General features: G+C 31.2%; 3 protein-coding genes across 3 annotated transcripts in view; 2 read left to right on the top strand and 1 right to left on the bottom strand.

The window, feature by feature from the left end:
- Positions 1-5,771, top strand: part of LOTGIDRAFT_175058 (hypothetical protein) — a gene marked incomplete at both ends in the record, with an annotated part of 12,992 nt that extends 7,221 nt beyond the window's left edge. The window contains 11 exons of the mRNA XM_009055179.1: positions 636-691; positions 870-921; positions 1,188-1,287; positions 1,995-2,085; positions 2,327-2,467; positions 2,731-2,742; positions 2,948-2,964; positions 4,566-4,623; positions 4,890-5,019; positions 5,333-5,457; positions 5,736-5,771. Of these exons, the coding sequence (XP_009053427.1) occupies positions 636-691; positions 870-921; positions 1,188-1,287; positions 1,995-2,085; positions 2,327-2,467; positions 2,731-2,742; positions 2,948-2,964; positions 4,566-4,623; positions 4,890-5,019; positions 5,333-5,457; positions 5,736-5,771 (818 nt within the window). The remainder of the gene's footprint in view (positions 1-635; positions 692-869; positions 922-1,187; positions 1,288-1,994; positions 2,086-2,326; positions 2,468-2,730; positions 2,743-2,947; positions 2,965-4,565; positions 4,624-4,889; positions 5,020-5,332; positions 5,458-5,735) is intronic.
- Positions 5,772-8,086: 2,315 nt separating this feature from the next.
- Positions 8,087-8,815, top strand: LOTGIDRAFT_144404 (hypothetical protein; the record flags this gene model as incomplete). The annotated part of the gene is made up of 2 exons (XM_009055178.1): positions 8,087-8,231; positions 8,583-8,815. The coding sequence occupies 2 exons, from the start codon at positions 8,087-8,089 to the stop codon at positions 8,813-8,815; spliced, it is 378 nt and encodes a 125-aa protein (XP_009053426.1).
- Positions 8,816-10,718: 1,903 nt separating this feature from the next.
- Positions 10,719-12,684, bottom strand: LOTGIDRAFT_239394 (hypothetical protein; the record flags this gene model as incomplete). Its single annotated transcript, XM_009055177.1, has 5 exons — positions 10,719-11,166; positions 11,492-11,583; positions 11,849-12,000; positions 12,332-12,524; positions 12,643-12,684. The coding sequence occupies 5 exons, from the start codon at positions 12,682-12,684 to the stop codon at positions 10,932-10,934; spliced, it is 714 nt and encodes a 237-aa protein (XP_009053425.1). The 3' UTR covers positions 10,719-10,931.
- Between the last annotated feature and the right edge of the window lie 1,713 nt (positions 12,685-14,397).

Below are 14,397 nucleotides of genomic sequence, written 5' to 3'. Positions count from 1 at the left end.
ATTTAATTGTAATGTAATGTATGTTTAATTTATGTTTAATATATGTTTAATGTATGTTTAATATATGTTTAATATATGTTTAATGTATGTTTAATATATGTTTAATATATGTCTAATGTATGTTTAATATATGTTTAATATATGTAATGTATGTAATGTATGTTTAATATATGTTTAATATATGTTTAATATATGTTTAATATATGTTTAATATATGTTTAATTTATGTTTAATATATGTTTAATATATGTTTAATGTATGTTTAATATATGTTTAATGTATGTTTAATATATGTAATGTATGTTTAATATATGTTTAATATATGTTTAATGTATGTTTAATATATGTTTAATATATGTAATATATGTTTAATATATGTTTAATGTATGTTTAATATATGTAATGTATGTTTAATATATGTTTAATATATGTTTAATATATGTTTAATGTATGTTTAATGTATGTTTAATATATGTTTAATATATGTTTAATGTATGTTTAATATATGTAATATATGTTTAATATATGTTAATATATGTAATGTATGTTTAATATATGTTTAATATATGTTTAATGTATGTTTAATATATGTTTAATATATGTTTAATGATAATAATTGGATGTTGTATTGACAGATTATGAAGAGAAGAAGCTAGATACGTATGTTACATACGACTTTCCTTTTCCTACAGTAAGTTACTTTTATTCTTTACCTCGCATCTTTTTTCTTCAAAAGGCTCCTAGTAAATTTCAGGATGGTAGCATTGATATTAGCTTCAGTTCATTTTTGAACAAGTTTTGAACATTACTCTATGATGATATTTCAATAAGAGAAGTTATAATAATAAACAGATATTGTCTTGTTTCAGGAACAGAGTCAAACAGATCATTCTGAAACTTTTAAAGGTAGTATCAACCCAGGTAAGACATTAATATTCTGAAACTTTTAAAGGCAGTATCAACCCAGGTAAGACATTAATATTCTGAAACTTTTAAAGGTAGTATCAACCCAGGTAAGACATTAATATTCTGAAACTTTTAAAGTTGTTGGATAAAATAACAGTAGGAAGTTAAAGTTATCTTGTTAAATGTCTAGTCTACTCAGTGGCACAATATCTTCCGTATAAACAATATAAACCCATTAATTGTTTCATATTCACTACACTACATTATATTACCCTTTCTAGAATATCAAGAACATTTTCGAATCCAGATAGCCAGAAAATCTCGGTCGTTTATTCGAGTTATAGAAAGAAAATCTATCAAGTTAGATGTTTACTATAAACGGTTAGTATATTTATTCTTTATACTGAATATTTTTAAGTATTTCTGATATTTTTTCAAGTGCAAAATATTTCTGATTGACCACTTGAAAATGTGTACAAACATTGTACAGACCTTAATGTACATAAATTCTCCCTGATCACAAAATACTGGTTGAAATATAAATACTGGTTAAGATATAAGTACAGGTTGAGATATAGATACAGGTTGAGATATAAATACAGGTTGATATATAAAAACAGGTTGAGATATAGATACTGGTTGAGATATAAATACAGGTTGAGATATAAATACATGTTGAGATATAAATACATGTTGAGATATAAATACTGGTTGAGATATAAATACTGGTTGAGATATAAATACTGGTTGAGATATAAATACTGGTTGAGATATAAATACAGGTTGATATATAAATATTGGTTGAGATATAAATACAGGTTGAAATATAAATACTGGTTGAGATATAAATACTGGTTGAGATATAAATACATGTTGAGATATAAATACTGGTTGAGATATAAATACAGGTTGATATATAAATATTGGTTGAGATATAAATACAGGTTGAGATATAAATACTGGTTGAGATATAAATACATGTTGAGATATAAATACTGGTTGAGATATAAATACTGGTTGAGATATAAATACTGGTTGAGATATAAATACAGGTATTTTAAAGAAATGTTTTTATGTTATTTTTTCAGGGGTTTTTTTAAAAGTGAGAAGTTATTAGGAAGTATTAATATTAAATTACAACCATTAGAAAGTAAATGTGAAATACATGACAGTTATGATGTAAGTTATTACCATCCTGTTTATAATAAACCTGTTCTCAGGATATTCCTAGACAGATTAATAAAACTGAAAGACAACTTATTGTTATTGAGTAGTGATTCTAACCAATGGAGTCCGGCACAAGACAAGGTGACATTTGACATAGAAAAATACCACAATAGGGCCAGTCTGATTTTTTGACCACCTAATTTTTTCGACCAAACCTAGAGTTAGTTAGTAAAAGATGTTAAAATAATTATAGTTAATGGATGGAAGAAAATCAGTTGGAGGGAAATTAGAAGTTAAAATGAGAATTCGAGATCCTGTTAAAAGTAAACAAGTTGAAGAAGTGAAAGAGAAATGGCTGATAATTGACCAGTTTTTAAGAACGGCTGCCTCCAAGGTTAGTTGAAATAACAACTCCAGTTTAGTGTTTTACGTGTGATGAATTGTTAAATTATAGATATAGAGTTATTTAATTATTCCCTCTAGTCAGCTGATACAAATTAATTTAATGTAATAATATTATATATTAACGAAATCAGTAGAGGTGACTACAGTCTAGATTATTCAGACCAGTTCTTACAGAAAACACCATAGAATTATAAATAGAATTTCTGTTCTATTTTTACTGTATTTATAAATTATGTTTCTTTTTTCTTTCAGAGTCATGTACAAGTAAGAATATTCAAATTTATATTTTCTTCATTTTGTTAAATTCAACTAATAAAAAGAAAAAAGCTTGAATAACTTATGCAAGGATTTCTTCTCACAAAGGATGTTGTGTTCTGATTCCAAAACATAAAATGAATGTTTTTCAACTCAAGGGCAACAACTTGTACTTGTATTTATTTTTCATGCCAAATCCATTTTCTCCTTTCAGGCACCAAAACCAAAGAAGTGAGTAAAATTTTATTTTTCAAGGTTTTTTCTATCTCTTCTCTGTTTGGTCAGGTTGTAACGAGAGTTTTGTTTTGTGTTTTGTTGGTTGCCAGGAAGCACCCCCCTGTCTGATTCCCTCTATCTATAAACACCATTACACATACACTATTTGGTTTATCTTTATATTTCTAATTGTGCTTTTAGTTTGATGTGTATTTCACTAATAGATTAAAGTTATTATAAATATTTTTAAAAAGTCTGCCATAAAATACTCTGTTTAGATTTTTTTTTACCAAATTGTTTTTGTAAATATGTGTAAAAGTTAATAAGATATAAACTTAAAACAAATTTAATAATTCACAATAAAACATGACTTGCATCATCTCTGAGTCACGTATACTTTCAAAAAATTAATATCATATTTTGAAAATATCATCTTGAATCTAAAAGATTTTTATTTCGTCTCTTTAACAGAATTTCCAAATCAAGTGTATGTGTATTGGGGTAGTTTAATATGGTACTGGTGTTATTATATCTATCATTGATTATTATTTGGTATTGGTGTTAGAAGATTATAGTAATCATATATTAATATTTAAACTATTTACCAACAAATCATCTTGACAATCTATTAGCTGGTTTAGAAAGTAGAGTTCTATTATTAATAATAATCAGAGTGAACTATAATTCTAGTTATATTTGATCTCATGAGTTTTATATTAATATACTTAAAGAATGATTTAAAGAGATAATAAAGAAGTTTTTTTATATTTTATATGTGCATCAGGGATACTGACATCATCAATTTGTATCATTCCAATTTTCTTACTATTATTGAAATGATTAACCATATTAAACATGACTAAAAGCTTGTATTTATTTATACTGTGACTTCAGTGTTTTTAATATTTGTATACATCAGACAGTGTGTAATTTTTTATTTGATATACAATTTATATTGTTTTATGATTTTGTAATTTTTTGGTGTGATAATTAAATAGTTTTTGCATCTGTTTTCCGTCCAAATGAGAACTAATTTAGTTCAAGTTACAGTGATATATTTCTCTAAAGAAGTGCCATATTTTATTTTTGTTTGAATTTTTCAGTGATTTGTCGGAATTGTTTTTATTTCTTGAAATACCTCAAATTATGTGTGCAAAATTGATCTGTTGATTTTAATGTTTTTCAACATTCTGTGAGAATTGTTAGTTATATTGTATTATTCAAACAAATCAAAATTGATGTTTTGCTGAATTGTTTTTGTTGTTGATTAAAAAATAAAATTGGATTTTGAATATTTTTAATAAATCTGATAAAAATACTGCTGTAGGTATCGAATTTCATTTGGTTCTATAATTATCCTAATCAAGTTGTACAGACTTATTACACTAATAAAGTGTCTTGTGTTTTAGATAGGACAGTAAACAGAAGTCCTGTGTGATACAGACTATATCTATTAACTGTAGTTGATCAATGTTGCTATTGAAGTATAATAGTATAACATTCAAATTTTATTTTATAATTAGCCTGTATATAGAACATCCCTGACTTTCAAGAAAATATAAAAGTTGTGATAAAGTTTGTCAATTTGTAATGAATTTGATATTTCTGTATTTCAGTGAAGGTTCAACAAGTATGGAAGTTTTAAAATTTGAAAAACAACAGCTAGATAAACAGGTTTTATATTATTTTGATTCATCTTATTTTATACTGACAACACATGCTTCAGATAAACAATCCTTATCAGGAAATGTGGTTATCTTTTGACACTTGGGATTATTGGTGTATGAGCTAAGCAAAGAGAGTCACCAGACTGTCTATAAACAAAATGTATGGCTCAGTTGTGCTGTAGGAATGAATCCTCTGTTTTTAAAGGGTATATTTACTTTAAATGTATTTCTTTCTATGAATCTCTTGTCTAAGGCTTGGATTTTATTTTTCAGATTGAAGCTTTAAAAGACAGTTTAACAGAACTACAAACTCAGACTTTAAAACAGAAGAGTTCGTTGTTACTAGAAAAAGTTGAATTACAACAGAAATATTTACGTGAAGGTGGAAAGGGTGCTATTAAAGGTTAGTAGTGAACTATTGGTATTTATTTTCAGTTCTGAATGGTCAGAATCCATAGAAATGATTCTGACATCATTCTGCTACCTGAAGGTTCAGATGGTAGATTCATTCCAAGGGTTTTATAGCCTGTTATTTTGAAGATGATTGACAATGGTGCTGGTGTAGTTCAGCAAGCTAAACACTGGCTGGCTAACTTGAAGATTAATGGCTTTTCTCCAATGTAATGCTGTTGAAAGATCTGTATGCAGTGGTAAATCAGTTTCCCTCATTGTACACTACAGGTTATAGATGTTGATTTATTCAATACATATTTCAGAATACTTGTTACTGTTACAAAAAGAAATCCCAGCATTTTCTCAGGAAGCTGTTCAACTGACGAAAGTTGGTGAAATTCAGAAAGCTCAGACTATGTTAATGAAGAAGAAATTGGCTGAAAAAGAGGTAGATATAATTTATCTTTATTTTACAGAAATTTTAAATTTTCCATGATTTAACAAGTTGGTATAAGATGTAAGAAGGTGTAGATTTCAGACTCTTTCTCTAGATTATAATAAACACTTTCTCTGTCACTTCGTGTAAAATCTTCTCAAGTCAGTAATGAAACCTTTGATTAGATGATTTTTTTGTAGTTAATGATTTGTAAAATGAAATGAATGAAAGTGTGATAGCAATATTGGAAGGAAGTCATTTAATTTAAGTTTTTATTATTTATATTCCAGCTGACAGTCTTTAAATCTAAATTCCCAGATATCTAGAGTTGTGTATCTCTATCATGTCATTATCATATGATATACTGTATAGTGTAGATAGTTATAGATATAATGATAATACAGAAAACCATGTATTGTATATATCAGTCTACTGTATATTTATATAATATATATTTATCCTGCCTCTGTATATTTATTCAGTGTACTATATAAATACTGAAATCTATGTTATGTTAATTTTTGTTATGTACAGTACAATAATGTCCTTTTACAATCTGATTAAAACATAGCGCTAGATATTTTGTTTTTTGTAAGTTGCTTCACTCATTCTACGATCTGGAGACATTGTTGATAAAGGAATGTTCACCATTCAACCAATCAAATGACCATGTTCACAAGAATTTGAGGTTCCAAGGAATGAGATGATCATCCCTCCAAAAAAAACCCATAAGCTTTTTTTCAGCTCATTTTCGTAATTTTTGCCCTTTCAGTCTGTACCTAAGATTGCCGTCTGCTAGCCTCGAGCCATGGGTTTGAATCCTCCGTCATGTCTAACGAGAATCGGCTTCCAATCGCTATCGTCATTATATAGGTCTTGTGTTCAATTTGTAACTAAGAATTTAACGTCTTGTTAATCGCAATCAATAAAATACCAGTAGGTGTAGTATTGTGTGATAATCGAAGCTAGTAGATATTAAAGTCAATCATAAGAGATCAATAGATCGATATAAAGACTGACTGATTGATTGATTAACAATAGACTGGGGAAGTCGTGAAGGTGATCAATACAACAGACTCTTTATACTCGTTGATATTTTTATTATTATTGTAATATTATATAAAGTTTAAACAGTGAGTAGTCTGGTGTGTGGTGGAATTTTATTTCTTGTTGAACGGAATAAAACCTTGGTTCCATGAAAATATGATATAAAGAACGACACTCGTATAGCCTGATAAGAAAGACAGAGATAGCTGTTACTAGTGGTTATCATAACCCTGATAATATCCACATTTTAAACGGTGAGTATTCTAGTTGAATTATATTTATCTTGTGGTAAGAAATTTTTCTCTTGTACAAGAGTTTCTCCTATACATCGCCGAAAAATAGAAAGGTCCACTGGGGCTGAAGAGTCCTGTATCGAGATGGAATGTGTATCGGGTAGGAAATTGAACTTGAGGTGTATGTTGGACTGGTGGACGTCTGATGAGATAAATTTCTATGTTAACAATCACGGGTAAACATATATATAAATTGTATAAACTATTAAAGTCGAGTATGAATATGTAAATAATATTTTAAGTAAATGACTTGTCTATCTTATCAAATACCAGTTGCTAGGCACGCTACCATCATTTCTATTTGACTATTGAGATATATTGAACTAACACGAGTTCTACTTGATTTACACACCACTATAATAGGTAGGGTCACAACAGTTCACCTTGCTGTAACCCGGTATTTATTATTATATATTGAACAAGGACGTTTAAATATTTCGATATAATACAGGTATGTTTAGGCCAAATAAACATTGTTAAAATCAGGTATGATTAGGCCAAATAAACATTGGTAAAATCTGGTATAATTAGGGGTACTAGTTGGCCGCTTTACCAGTATACTTCGTACTGGTCTCCTAGTAGGAATAGGGCTATAGTCGAACTGGTTAGACGCAGGTAGCAAATAATCTATTTTAGGGTCGAATAAGTCCTTTACATTTTGTTCAGTTCGGCTAGAATATATTGTTTTGGTAATCCATTTGTCTGGAGTAGAGACTGAAAGGGGACAACCATGTAATCATCTCCTAATAGGTCTCAAGTGGGGCGATATCGGGTAAAAGATTAATCATATAATTATTAGAAACAATCAGCCTATAATAGAAACGGATATAAAGATTATTTTAATCATAAATCCTAGTAGCTTATAATATAGGTCTCAAGTGGAACGAGGGAAGTTAAATAGGTACCTTACAATAAGTCTAGAATAGAAACGGGAAGAAAAGATTATAGCAAAGTTCACGATATGTTATAAAATGTCTCAAGTGGAGAAGGATTAATTTAATCTTAAGATTCAATCATATTGAAAACATCGTGACAAATAAAAGGTTTAAAATATACTTGATTGTTGATTGAAAATAGTATTAAAACTTTAACTGGTAAATAGTCATTCATTGATACCAGACATGGCTGGTCAAGTATTGGGCTATTTATTCTATCGTCTCGTTACCACTGGATTAGAAAAGTAGGATTTTATGGTATGATGTCATATCGTCTCGTTTCTTATTGTTGATGTATTGTTGGACTGACGATTACTGTATTTCCAGATTCGGTGTTTAAATGACAGTAAATTACTCTGATAAAAGATGGCTGGTTTAGAAATTCATGAAGCAGCGGCTACTGGAGATCACGAAGCTTTAGAAGATTTTCTCAAGACTAAAAAATTTAACGTGAACCTGAAAGATGTAGAATATCACAAGAAAACAGCTTTACACTGGGCCTGTGCAAGAGGTAGGATCTTATCTTGTACTCTTGGACACGTGACTAATATATTATTCACATAAGGTATGAATAAGAAAAGGCTTTCATCTCAGCCTTCTGCTTGCATTCCCCTAGTTACAGGCTGACTACCTTATAATAAGGGACTTTCATAAGACATTTTTATTTCTGGCTCATTTGACATACTACTTCACAAACAGGCATATCTCGACTAAAAACTCAACATTTGAAATCGGGAACAATACTTACTTGTACTGTCAATCCCCTAAAGCGTTACCCCAGAAAAGTGTCCGTAGCAACCGCATCATCAGATCATCACCAACACAAACCTGTTGAAGACCCTCTAATGTTAAAATATTGCAGGTTATTCAGAATGTGTGAGAATATTATTAGATTATGGAGCTAAAGGAACAAGTCGAACTGATGAGGGTTGGACACCAGCTCATTCTGCTGCCGAGGCTGGAAGAACAGCAGCTCTCAGAGCTCTACATACAGCTAATATACCAGTTAATAGAAAAGATAAATATGGTGATAAACCCAGGCGGATCGCTGTTATTTATGGTCATGCTGAAACAGTCAAATATCTGGCACAGTAAGTAGAGAGTAGTAACAGAAGGTATCACGAGGGTTCCTTCTGAATTGAGACTAGACTGGCCTTGGAACCCACTTTTAATTTTATAAATCATTTTACATTGAGAAATATTTTTAAGTTAGAGCCAATATTTTTTGTATAATAAATGTTTTGACAATAGAAGAGCAAGATTGAGTATTGAGTATTTGATTTATATAAGTTATATTTCCCCAGCTCCTAACCTTACTCCTCTCAAAACCACAAACCAAATGTTGATGATTTTGTCTTCCATTCTCCATTCTCTGTAACGTTCCTCTTTGAGGGGACTCTGATATAGGTTTGATGTTTTATTGTAGAGCTGAAGCTGATATTGCGTCTAGAAGACTAGAAGGTTGTACTAGCGACGACTCGGATTCTGGTGATGATGATGACGAAGACGATGAATTGAAAGCAGAAAAATCTGAACCCTGAACTCTGAACTATAACTGCCCCTGAGTCAGTATTTGTGAAAAAATGTGCACAGTTCTACATGTGGACACGATAGTCTGGTAGCAGTCCGTTGTAAGTCCCAAATAATATTGTTCTGTACATAGGCCTACGGTGTATTCCACCTTTTTTGAAACGTTGCATAGATATATAATCTTTGTGTAGTTGAATGCAATGAAATACTACTGTGCTAAAATGTAAATTAATGAAACGTTGCGAATTACGTGATGTATAATGAATAGTGTTGGAGTGTAAATCAACGAACAATACGGATAAAAAAAGGAAGATATATTTTCATTATCCTGAAGCCGACAAATATATCCTCGACTCTTATATCCTTTACACTGCACTGTGATCACAAATAAACACACAAATAAACATAGTAAGACAAATTAACACACAAATAAACATAGTAAGACAAATTAACACACAAATAAACATAGTAAGACAAATTAACACACAAATAAACATAGTAAGACAAATTAACACACAAATAAACATAGTAAGACAAATTAACACACAAATAAACATAGTAAGACAAATTAACACACAAATAAACATAGTAAGACAAATTAACACACAAATAAACATAGTAAGACAAATTAACACACAAATAAACATAGTAAGACAAATTAACACACAAATAAACATAGTAAGACAAATTAACACACAAATAAACAGTAAGACAAATACACACAGTAAGACAAATACACACAGTAAGACAAATAAACACACAGTAAGATGACGATGTAGCAAGATATGTATATATTGTTTCTAGAATGGTATCTAACACTCGGAGTGTCAACACAATTAGTTTCCTCTTCTTCACTGATTCATGACATTCTCTGTTAACCTCTGTTAGGTTGGCCTGACCCTGGGGTCGGGAAATATACACACCAAGTTTACTTCGTCAATATTACATCAATCAATTCACATTTGTGGCGAACATGTCGGTCTGCTACCTGCAAGGTTTGATGATGGAGGCAACTCAATGGCTTCAGACCTAAAGATACAGGTTGCAGACCATCCCTTGGGTTAATTCAACACAGATATTTCAATAATCTTCTCTGATGTTGATATATTAACAGAAAAAATAAGTAATAAAACAATTTATTTTGATTACTAAAAACTATAAAAATTCCCTACACCATTTTACCCATTGCTATATTTTATACAATTAGTATAGTGCTAAATATTCAGAATATTTTTTATATGTTCACCATAAATTGTGACTGTAAGTCAAATTATAGACTCAGTCACAGCCGTCATGAACAAATCCCTCATACCTACGATCAACTGCGACGCCGCAGATTCAACAAGATTCTATTTTGCTACAAATCGTCGGTTCAGTCGTTGGTGAGCTTTATTTGAGTGTTTTCAGTCATTGATAAGATTCCTGCAGATACCAATAGTTGATAAACGGCGGTAAAAACCCGGTTGCTGTTTAAGATTTTGTAAGTCGCAAGGTCCTGAAGAACTAGTTCTGTGTAAGATCAATATATTCGTTGATAAGTCTAGGTTGATCAAGTCTAGATATTGTTCTACGGTCACATTTAGATTATTTGTAAATAAAGCAGATTTCTCTGGTGTTTATGATTTTAATCGTCCCCAGAACAAAAGTAAGTATCTTCAGTTTACTTAACTTGTCGGTGTATTCACTTAGATAGGTTTATCACGTAGCAAGTTACTAGAATAGTCATCAATTCATATACTGTATATTTCCGAGTACTGGCCGCACTATAAACACCACTATAAGCTACACCTTTTACAGGAAATATAGGAAACACTGTTGATTGAATACATTTAGGTGTGTCTCTAGAATGGAGGTCTACCAATATATCCGAGACTACATTAATCCAAAACGTGCTCGTATCTTCTACTAGCGTTGCCCTGTAAAAACAAGTCCACGATCATTAGTATACACTGGATCTTTATTTTATTTCATTAGACTGAGATGGGAGAAGTTTACTAAGTGATTAAGTCAACATGTATCGTATAAATAATACAGTAGATGTACATGAGATATAAACTGTACACCAGGGTAGTACAGTAACCTGCAGAAAAACAAAACATCCAGATCTCCATTTTATAAACTTTATAACTTTCGCAGAAACTCTGCTAGTAAAGATGAAAACCGAGGTGCAGAGTGGCACCACATTATCTGTTTTGTTACTTTAAAAACAAGTCTACAGTTTAATTCTTGGAATCTACATACCGTATTATAACGTGACCGGCAGAATGAACAGGTGCCGTCCAATAAATAAACTTCGTTCTTTTTGGCGAGTTGGAATTATGAGTGACAGATGACTGTAAAATAAAACTCAAAATTTAGAATATATGAGAGGGGAGAGGGAGAGGAGGGGGTGGGGGATTCTAACTGATCGATTTTTGTAATAACCTGTTTGAAATCCAAGATACATGTAATAGTATTGATCTTGCAGTTTTAATCATTTATTTTATTTTAATCTTTATACCAATAACTGTCATCGTATTTATTCTATAATTGACAAGTCAGACAAGAACTAATTCAATCAACAAAATATTAATCAAACAAGACAACAAAATAACTTACATGAACTTTTCCAAAACAATGTTTAGTTTCTAGTTCATTATCATTGGCTGTAAAAACTCCGACTATATCCGATCCGTTTACGTTACAGCCGATATTTCTAGCCTGAAGCAAAATTCCCTTAAAATAATGTCCCTTCTTCGCCTCGATTATCACTGAAATTCAACAAATTATATATTCTTTATTATTGATTGTGGCAATCAAACATTGTGTATTCTTTTCTATCACAGATTCTAATTTCTCCTACATTTAGTTACAGTAAAACAGATTATAAATACCAGCTGGTAGTGATGTTATAAATCAGGTGAACTTTTTCAGAAATTTCACAAACATTGGAATCAGAACTGTACGATTAGATGTTGTAATTCTTCGTGATATACAATATGTAAAGGCTAGAAAACATCTTTAAAAAACAGGTTTCAGAAAGTGTCGACATTTTTCTCAGTGCGACTCACTGTGTGATAAAGAAAAAAAAGAATCCGTTACCTTTGACTGTTTCACCAGGAGAATAGGTTTTCTTGGCCAGAATTATTCTATATGGGGGTGACGATCCCTGGGGTGGTGCAGAGTGACCCGAGGGAAACATCGCTCCACACGCCGAGTCGGGTGCCCCACCAGGATACCCGTTACCATAGTGACAGATGCCGAGTATCACCACGAGAATGTATATAGTAGAATCCTGAAATGAAATTCTTAGTTTTAACTTATATTTGTCGCCATATGTTTTGGATATAAAGTTGGTCATGAAAATGCCGGGTTTATAAAGGGTTAATTTTCAAAACTCCGCTCAGATTTACCGATCTCAGTGAACAGAGTTGAAATTGTAGAATACTCGGCATGTTTTTGACTCGATCCCTTGCCCGACCCAATGCTGAAAATTAGCATCACTGTTCCCGAACAAGAACATGATCAACTGATGGTAACTGATAGCAATTTCCTGTAGTTGGTATTCTCAGATCGATTGGCAGTCGTTGAAGACCCAGTTGCTTTCAGTTCATTTCTGTCGTAAGTTTAGCATTTCTTACCATGATATAGGAACCTCGTCACATTTATATTTCATGATAATCTTCTCATATCTTGATCCATTGTACTTTGCACTACGTTTCGCTTTTAACACTCTTGTATGATACCAAAAATCTGGAACTCTCTGAATTGTAAAGCACTAAATCCAGAAATTAACAGCAACATGAAAATTTCACTAAATCTTGAATGTCGGAGAGCAAATTGGTAAAATTTATGTAGAAAATATATTTGTCTTATCAAGTCAGATCTTCGATTTTTCAATGTTAGTTTTACTTTTAAAAATCAATAGATGTACACAATGAAGTTATCGATATGAAACAATTAGAAATCAACACCTGATGATAACAGAGTTCAATACTGTGTGTGATTTCGGCTGGTCTTTGCTTGTTGTACCTTTAGAAAGTTAAATATTTACCTGGTGTAGAATGGAGAACGCGTGGTGTTGTACACATTGTGTAGATTCCAGTTTCTATCATCCAGTAAAAATATTCAAACAGTTTTCACCTTGTCATTCCCAGAGTCAGGTACATACACTATTGTCAAGTCTTTTAATGGTTTAAATCATTAAGGCATCTTAACATTCTAGTTTTATGTCGGAAATTTGCTGACTGTAAATGTGGACAGATGCCTACTGGAATCTAAAACAATTGATTTTTCAACGACTGTTGTATCATCTGACAACATCTGATCCATCGACCATCGACCTTAATAATATCACAGTTGCCATCCATTATTGATCATGATCTACCTCTTACCAAAAGGGAATCTAGTCGTCGATCTAAATAGTTGGATTAAAGTAACTGATTATAGTTGGTGGTTATAGTCGGTCAATTCTACGAAAGGAGTTCTCTGAAAGTAATTGTTCAACAGCTACCAGCTAGTTTGAAACTTGCTAACTCTTACCTAGACTCTTACCTAGTCTCTTACATAGTCTCTTACATAGTCTCTTACATAGTCTCTTACATAGTCTCTTACATAGTCTCTTACCTAGTCTCATACATAGTCTCTTACATAGACTCTTACATAGTCTCTTACATAGTCTCTTACCTAGACTCTTACCTAGTCTCTTACATAGTCTCTTGCATAGACTCTTACATAGTCTCTTACCTAGTCTCTTACATAGACTCTTACATAGACTCTTACATAGACTCTTACATAGTCTCTTACATAGACTCTTACATAGTCTCTTACATAGTCTCTTACATAGTCTCGTACATAGTCTCTTACATAGACTCTTACATAGTCTCTTACATAGTCTCTTACATAGTCTCTTACATAGTCTCTTACATAGTCTCTTACATAGACTCTTACACAGTCTCTTACATAGACTCTTACATAGACTCTTACATAGTCTCTTACATAGACTCTTACATAGACTGTTACATAGTCTCTTACATAGACTCTTACATAGTCTCTTACATAGTCTCTTACATAGACTCTTACATAGACTCTTACATAGTCTCTTACATAGACTCTTACATAGACTCTTACATAGTCTCTTACATAGTCTCTTACATAGTCTCTTACAT

This window comes from Lottia gigantea (assembly GCF_000327385.1).
Source record: "Lottia gigantea unplaced genomic scaffold LOTGIsca_236, whole genome shotgun sequence".
In the NCBI taxonomy this organism is placed as follows: Eukaryota; Metazoa; Mollusca; class Gastropoda; family Lottiidae; genus Lottia; species Lottia gigantea.
This window is presented reverse-complemented; position numbering and strand designations above follow the sequence as displayed.